This window comes from Panthera uncia, chromosome E3, assembly GCF_023721935.1.
Source record: "Panthera uncia isolate 11264 chromosome E3, Puncia_PCG_1.0, whole genome shotgun sequence".
Classification (NCBI taxonomy): domain Eukaryota; kingdom Metazoa; phylum Chordata; class Mammalia; order Carnivora; family Felidae; genus Panthera; species Panthera uncia.
In genome coordinates, this window is record NC_064815.1 from 25,487,499 (window position 1) to 25,495,746 (window position 8,248).

At 60.9% G+C, this 8,248-nt stretch overlaps 1 protein-coding gene across 1 annotated transcript; it reads left to right on the top strand.

The window, feature by feature from the left end:
- Positions 1-346: 346 nt before the first annotated feature.
- Positions 347-5,104, top strand: LOC125928514 (uroplakin-3b-like protein 1). Its single transcript, XM_049639223.1, is given in 7 exon segments — positions 347-815; positions 2,392-2,544; positions 2,727-2,917; positions 2,919-2,947; positions 3,460-3,536; positions 3,800-3,920; positions 4,789-5,104. Coding segments are annotated over 7 exon segments (948 nt in total). The 5' UTR covers positions 347-547; the 3' UTR covers positions 4,898-5,104.
- Positions 5,105-8,248: the final 3,144 nt, after the last annotated feature.

Below are 8,248 nucleotides of genomic sequence, written 5' to 3' on the forward strand. Positions count from 1 at the left end.
GGGGGGGGAAATAGTGTACGTGGGCTGGCAATCAAATAGCATGTAAATGCATCATAATAACTAGAGAATATTTATAATTTTTTTAAAAGTTGTTTTTTTAAGTACTCCCCGAAGGAGTCTGAGTTTTAGGAGGGTGGCTCCGGCCAGATGCAGCTGGATAAGGAGAGGAGGCAGGGCGATGTCGGGGAGCTCCCCCCTCCAGGGCCCAGGCTGCAGGGGGACAGCAGGGAGTGCCCTAAACTTGCCTTTGGGTGTGACCGGCTAATCCAGGCTCTGCCCCACCCGGCCGGTGATCTTGGACAAGCCCCTTCATCTCCATGCTCCTTCCGACTAGAAAATGAGGGTAACTCCCTTCAGCACAGGGTGACTGTGGGGGGCCCCAGGTGCCAGGTAGGCAGGACTGTCACTGGGGCCATGGGGACCCCGGAGCTACCACCGCCTTCCTTGGCCCCTCCCTGGCCAGGGCCTCCTGGAGTGGGGGGTGGGAGCATCCACGGGCTTGTCCAGGCAGCGGTGCCTGATTGTTCTCTTCAGACCCCTCCCTGGGATGCCAAATCCGTGGGGCCAGTGGATTCTGCCCCCAAACCTGTCCGACCAGTTGTTTGGGAAGAGGGGGCACCTGGGAGGAGCTTCAGGAGGTACCGGAGGCAAGCTCTCCAGTCCCCCGGCAGACAGCACAGCGGAAGCTCTGGGACGCTGCAGACAGACGGACGGTCAGACACTTGGCCTGGCCATGGGGCTCGGTGGGGGACAGTATCGGCTGCCGGTGCCACTGTGGCTGCTGTTGACCTGCCTCCAGCAGGGGACAGGCCTGGGTGAGTGAAGGGGGACAGGGCACCGTGCCTCCGGCTTCAGGAGGACAGACCCCACCTCCCCGGCTGCTTCCCAAGCCCCAAGTCTGGGGACTGAGTCCTGGGTGGGTCAGGGGAGATGGCCCACCAAAGGGGTCACAGACAGACACCTGCCCCCACACCCAAGACAAGGGAGTGAGCAATGCTTCCTCCCTCTCTTTAGGGTTCTCATCCCCATGCCTCCTGAGCTCCCATCCTGTTCTCAGCAACCACCTCCCCTCCTTCTGTCCCTGAGGAGGGTTTAAACAAGTCTACAAGGGCAACTCCCGGAAAGAAGGAAGCTCTCCTGGGGGGCTGCAGGCACTGGTCACTGTGGGCTCTTACACTAGAGGGGCTTAGAGATGCAGCGCCCCATCTCGGCTGCTCCATTCCTCCCTCGTTAAGTGGACATTAAGTACCTGCTGTATGCAGTGTGCACCGGGCCTCGGAGACAGGAGCGGGGGCTCTGAGGAAGGAAGAGTCTAATCCTGAACCTCGGGAGCCGAATGGGATGGACATGAATCCTGCTGAGGGGAACTGAACAAAAAGAGGGAGAGGGCTCTGGAGACTTGCGTGAAAGCCAGCTTCCCCTTTCTGCTGCCCTCCAGGACTGGGGACTGCAGAGAGAAGGGGCACTGTCCTTGGGAGCCTTCTGGGCAGCAAGGATGGACGTGGCCACATTAGTTGTCCTGGGTCCTGAGTCCGTCGTGCCCCCATCTCTGACGTGGGGGCTCAGGGTTCTTGTCCTTTTCTGTCCCCACCCTTCCCCAGTGAGGCTGAAGCAGGAGGGTGGGGGTGGGGGTTAGGGCACAAGATCCAGAGGGCCAGGTGCCTGGGGTGGGCTGGCAGGTGGCACAGCCCTGGGCCAGGAAGAGAGGATGTCCTGTGCTCTCAGCCAGGACACCTCCAGGAGGGGCACGTCTGGGCCTGGGGTCTTGCTGGGGACCTTCCCGTGTCACCCCCTCCCAGCCCCCCAAACCACTCATTCCTCTTCCCAAGCAAACCAACCTGGACCATCTGGGTGGAGCGGAGGGACTTGAGAGGTAGGTAAACTGAGGCCCAGAGAGTGCCGGAGCTCAAGGTCACTGTCAAGAGTCCCGTCTAAGGTTTGGGCTCAGGCTCAGGCTCCCTTAAATCTGAGTCTCGCCCCAACAAGGCCTAAGACGTCTTCTTCAGAATTGTGTATGCAGTGGGGGAAGGGGTCTCCTGTGTCTCTATGCCTTCCCCAGGCCCTGCCCACCGCGGAGACCCCAGTGACTCAGGTGGGGCAGGGCCTCCCTCCTGACCTCCCACAGTTCCTACCCCTAGTAGGCGAGCAAGGCAGGAGGCAGGGCCGGACTCGGTCACCGGCCCATGCCCCACGGGCAGACCCTCCTGATTAATGCCTGACTGGAGCTTCCAGGAAGAGCCTCCACTCCTCCCTCAGATTGGGGCCCCCAGATCAAGTCTGTGCCTCCCCCTTCAGACTGGGGCTTTCAGGACCATGACTCCCACTTCAGACTGGGCTGTGGGGGCTTGGTTGTCCTGTTGAGCCCTTCTGTCTGTCCCCCGCCTGCCCCAGAGCGCATCAGCTACGTGCCCCAGCTCTCCAGCCCCACCCTGGCAGGGACACTCACCCAGTCTACCTTCACGCTGGAGCAGCCAAGGGGCCAGTTCAGTCGCCTCAACATCTCCGACTTGGACACCATCTGGCTGGTGGTGGCCCACAGCAACGGTGGGTGCTGCAGGGGCAGGCCTGGGTGTTCCCTCTGGGCAGGAGGCCTGGGTGGAGCAGCGGCTGTGGGGGGAGGGGAGGCTGGTCTGCAGGGGATGAGGCATGAGGGCTGCCTGGCCAGGTGGGATGGGGCGGGGCCCTGCCCTCGCGGCCCCCACCATCTGACCTGCGGCTACCCTCAGCCACCCAGAACTTCGCTGCCCCACAGAGGGTGGAGGACATCCCAGTCCCGGCTGACTTCAGCCAGAGGGGCTACTATCTCACGCTGATGGCCACCCGGTTGCTCTACCCGGGCAACCAGCCTGGCAACCAGCTCCGGGTCCTACGCGTTGGCAATGATACCCGCTGCTCCCCTAAGACGAGAGGCTGTAACCCCCCCCCTGCCGGGCCCTGGTCCCTATCGGTGAGCTCCTGCCTGTGCCCAAACCTGAGCCTGGGGCAGCTCCAAGCTGAGTGCCTGGGTTTCTGCTGGGGGGTGGGGGTGGGCAGGGGGCAGGGACCAGGGACGCCTTGGTGAATTCTCCCTTCTTTCTTGGGCAGAGGGCCCCCCACTTGAGCCCCTCCCCCCATGGGCCATCTCGCCCCTGCGGGTGTTTTCCCATCCACAAACTGTCCCCAGCCCTGTCTCCCCTCACTCAGGGCTTGATTCACTGATGTGGGGTGCTGGGGAGCTAGTGCATCCCACACACATTTCCTAAGTGAGGATGTTGAGGCCCAGAGAGGGTGAGGGATGCGCCCAAGGCTACACAGCTGGAACTGAAACCCCTTCTGGTGGGTTCTAAGGCTGGCTTTCAGGCCCAGTCCCCACTTCCCCAACCTCCCAGTACCTGGGAGTCAAGAGGTCAGACAGGTGCCGGGGCCAGAGGGTTTCAGGTTCCGGGGACCCCCACCCCCAATCCTGGGTCTCTTTCTCAGAGTGAAGTTCCTGGTGATGAGTGACAGGGGACCTGTGGCTGAGACAGAATGGTCCAGCGAGACCCGCCTGCAGCAAGGTACGGGGCCAAACGAGCAGGTCAAATGCTGGGGCTGGGGGCCTGGGGCCTGGGGGACTCCTGAGGTCGGGCTGGGCTGGGGAGAATGGACCAGCCCCCCATCAGAGCCACCATTACCATCCTGCTGTCTGCAGGTGCCCCTCCCCCAGCTGGGGCAGGGATGGTTGGTCTGGAGGCTGTTCCAAGTCCCCCTTCTGGGTCAGAACTCTCTTCCCTCCCCCCCAACCCCCCACCTGCCTGGGGGACCCTCTCACACCTCTCAGCCAAGGCACTACAGGCTGTCCCAGGACCCCAAAGCGCGGGCACCGTGGTCATCATTGCCATTTTGTCGGTCTTGCTGGCTGTCCTTTTCACTGCCCTCCTTGCTCTGCTTATCTACACCTGGTAAGTGGCCAGGGTCTGGGCCCCCTGGGAAGGCTGGGGTCTCTGACCCAGACCACCTCTTATCCTCCTCGTCCTCTCTACCCAGAAGCCAGTAGGGCTTGTGTGTGTTCGTGTGCGTGTGCGTGTGCGTGCGTGTGTGTGTGTGTGTGTGTGTGTGTGTGTGTGTATGCATGAACCCCTCCCTCCTTTGTCCCTTTCTGCCGACCAACTGCCGGTGCGGGACGGTGGTGGCCTGGGCGTGTCCTCGCTCTCTGAGCGGCACCCCTCGCCCCCTGGCGGCAACAGCTGGAATTGCGAGTAGGGGGCTCACCGCAGACATTCCAGATGGGAGACACCGAGGCGGAGAATTGCTTTCAGCTGAAGCGCTGAGCTTTGCCTCAAAACTTCATTCAGAACTCGCATGCTGGGGCCTGGTGGACAGGGGTGCCCACGGGGCTTCCTAGAAAAAAGGGGAAACCTGGTCTCTGGGTGGGATTTGGGGAAGGGGGGAGCAGTTCTAGGAGGGAGGGGGGAGGGTCTGGGGCAGGAGGGTTTCTGGCAGCCAAGCAAGGGGTGGGGGGCGGGGTCATGACTCCCAGCTGAGGAAAAGGGCTGTGTCCTGAAGACCAGAGGGAACCAGTGGCGGCTCTCGATGAGGGGAGACAGGGCAGACCCTGGGGTGAGGGGAGTAGAGGAGAGTGTGGGGGCTGGGAGGGCACAGCTGGATTTGTGAAGTTTAGAGGAATAGCCCGGTTCCCTTAGGTTAATCCAGCCCAGCCAGTGGAGCCTCAGTTTCCCCAATGCTCCTATGCCTCGAGCTCCAAGCCATGGGCAGTAGCTGTGGTACTTGGATCAGGCCCTATGCTCATCTTCTCTCCCCTCCCCGAAGTCACGACACCTGCAGGAGCGCTCCCATTTCGGGCCCAGAGCAGTCGACTTGCGTGAGAAGATACAACACCCACCACGTGACTGGCCCCCCAGCCGTGGGGGCCTCCTGAGGGGTCCGCACCTGCCCCTCGGCCTCCTCCCTGGTCCAGGCTGCAGATCCCGGGCTGGGAGCATGCCCGGAAGCTTCTGGAGCCCTGGGAGAGAGTGTTTCCAAGTGAGGGTGAGGGGAGAGTGTCCTTAGCCCAAAATTAGACCTGTCCCTGTCAGAAATAAATGTCCCCAGCAGCCCTGCACATCTGTGTTGTTGTTCACCTGGGGAGTCTCCCTGGACCCCTGTCCCCAGCTCTCCTGAGCAGGGTGGGAGTGGGGGCTCTTAGGAAGATATAGCACCGGAGGTGAGGCCCAGGGTCCCAGGCCAGCTGAGCCATCTGGGTCCCGGTAAGCCTCTCGTCTGGCCTCTATGTCCCTTTCTGGAAAACGAGGGTGATTACACTGGCCTCACTGGGCCCAGGTTCCTCTCCACCAATGAGATGGATGTGTTCACCCTGCCCTGCATGTCTGGCCCTGGCTGTCCCAGCCCCCAGTGTCCTCCCGGTGGCCCCCTCTCCAGCTGACCTGGCCTCCCGGCTGGAGGGCTCAGGGCCTCTAAGCCTCACACCCAGCCCTGGGTGCTCACTCTGGGCATGGGGGGAAGCAAGTGCATGTGGCCCTGGGGCTCCTAGGGAAGCCTGGGCTCAGCCCAGAGCTGACTCTGGCCCCAAACCTAGGCCAGGGCGCCCAGCATTTGTCGTCATCAGCCCCACTCAGGGCCGGGCGGGAGATGACCCGAGCAGGGTTCTGCCCTCAAGTTGCCCCGTGCTGGGGGAGGGGGGGCGGGAAGGGAAGTGGGGGGAGTAGAGGGACACCAGCACTTCGAGGACTAGAGGGGATGCAGGTGCCAGATCCAGATGAGGCTTCAGAAGAGGCTTACTGGGCAGGGGTGTCCTTGGCAAAGGAGCAGTGCTGTGCCAGGTGACACGGGAAGGGGGCACAGGTCGAGGCAGCAGCCTATGCAAAGGCCTGGAAGCAACTAGGGGCTGGTGGGCCGGCAGGTTTGGGTGGCTTGAGGATGGGTGAGGGATGGCAGGGAGGCGAGGGGCGGCCCTTGCCACATCCCCTTGGGGCAGGGGGCAGGGAAGGAGGGCGCTGGCTGGGTTCCCAGGTGCCTGTCTCTGGGAGGGGCAAATGGCCCTGATTTAATAGCCAGTGCAGACACATCCCGTTCCAGGCTGGGAGGGGTGAGGGTGGGGAGGGGGGGTAAACAGGCTTCCGCCCCCTGCCTAGGTCAGCCTTGACCTCTCCAGAGCCTTTTCAGAGCAGCCATGAGCCCCAACCCTGGGCCTGGGTGACCCTGGACACGTCCCTTACCCTCTCTGGTCCTCAGTTTCCCTTTTTGTAGAAAGGGAGGGTTGAACTGGGTGACTAAGGCCCTTACTGCACAAACCGACGCCCTGTACGGTGAGGCCTGGCAGGAAACAGATGGCATGCTGTCTGGCAGGGCAATTGAGAGCGTTTACAAAGGTGTGGTCAGCGTGCTAAGGGAGCCAACAGGAGAGGGCCCGGACCCAGTGTTTATGACGGGGACATAATCACTCCTGTACCTCAAGGGCTGACAAGAGGGGAGTGGTATCTCCAGGCCCAGTGAGCCGGAGTCGTCGGTGAGGGTCTGCCCAGCAGGGGCTGGAGATAGAAGGACGCAACCACTAGAGGGAGCCGACGAGTAAATACCCCCCTTTCTCCTGCCTTCTGACCTCGCGCTGGTGTCTCGTGACCACACCTAACCAGAAACAACAGGGCAGGGGGCTCTGGGTGATGTGGTCCATGTGCCACCCTCTTGGGACCAGAGCGGGACAGAGAAGGACCAAAAATGGGTAACAGAGGACTCCTGTGATCTGTTTTACTCACAGCACTTCTGACACCAACAAATTCTCTGTTGTCTACTATGATTTATTTTTCTTAAATGTTTATTTATTTTTGAGGGGGGGGAGGGGCAGAGAGAGAAGGAGACAGAGGCTCCGAAGCAGGCTCTATGCCGACAGCAGGGCTCGAAGGCGCGAACTGTGACGTCATGACCTGAACCCAAGTCAGATGCTCAACCGACGGAGTCACCCAGGTGCCCGGGTGTACTATGATTTAATTCCATTCTGACACTAACTCCCTGGAGTTAGTATAGACGGGTAAAGGGCTCAGCCCCGTAAGACTGCCCCCTCCGGCTTCAGACACTGCTGACAAGTACTGAGTTCAGGGATACCCACATTTCTGTCCAACTGGGCTACAATCAGGGACTCCTGTGACCCCATCCGCGGATTGGCTGATTTGCTAGACCGGCTCACGGAACTCAGGAAAACCGTTTACTTGCTATTCCGGGATTGTCATAAAGGCTACAACTGAACAGCAAAATAGAAGAGCCGCCTAGCGTGAGGTGTGGGGGGAGGGGCGCGAGGTTCGCATGCCCTCTCTGGGTGCCCCACTCTCCCAGCATGTTTACCAACCCGGAAGCTCTCCGAACGGGGGCGCCTGGGTGGCTCAGTCCGTTAAGCGCCCAACTCCGGCTCAGGTCATGATCTTGTGGTTCATGAGTTCGAGCCCCGCGTCGGGGCTCCATCATGGAGGCATGGTTGATTCAATCACTGGCTCGACTTGCAGCCCCTCGATCCTCGCCCGCGGTTGTCGCGGGGGTGGGGGTGGGGGTGGGGCTGGAAGTTCCAACCATCCAAGCGCATGGCTGGTGCCTCTGGTGACCAGCCCCATCCCGAAGCCACCCAGGGCCCCCCCAAGAGTCACCTCATTAGCATGGACTCAGGTGTGGTTGAAAGAAGCTTGTCTGAAAACAAAGGACCTTCTTGTCTCCCCTAACATTCAAAAGCGTCTAAGACTCTTAGGAGCTCAGTGCTGGGAATCAGGAACAAAGATAATTAAATAAATACACACATTAGTTTGAGAGAGAGCAAGTGTGAGAATGGGAGGGGCGGAGGGAGAAAAAGAGAATTCTAAGCAGACTCCATGCTCAGCGCAAGAGCTCCATGCGCAACTCGATTCCGTGAACCCCGGATCGTGACCTGAGCCGAAATCGAGAGTCGGGTGCTCCACTGGCTGAACCGCCCAGGCGCCCCAATATCATGATGATATCAGAGAGGGTCACAGGCCGCCTTTGTGCCAAGCCTGTGGAATCAGACCCTTCCCCACCTTTGTGGTCTCCAGACCGGACAGAAGGGCAAACAGGTGACCTGAAAGTCCTGTCCCAGACAGAGGGCTGCCTGAGGCCAGAGTGGGGGTGGGGGCGTGCAGAGGGGACGCTGCAGGAGCGCATCCCGGAGTCTTAGAGGACAGGGACCTCTGACGGGACATCCCAGAGGCCCCCAGGGCCACCATACAACCTCCATAGCCAAACCTAGATCTGCCCCCAGACCCCCACCTCCTCC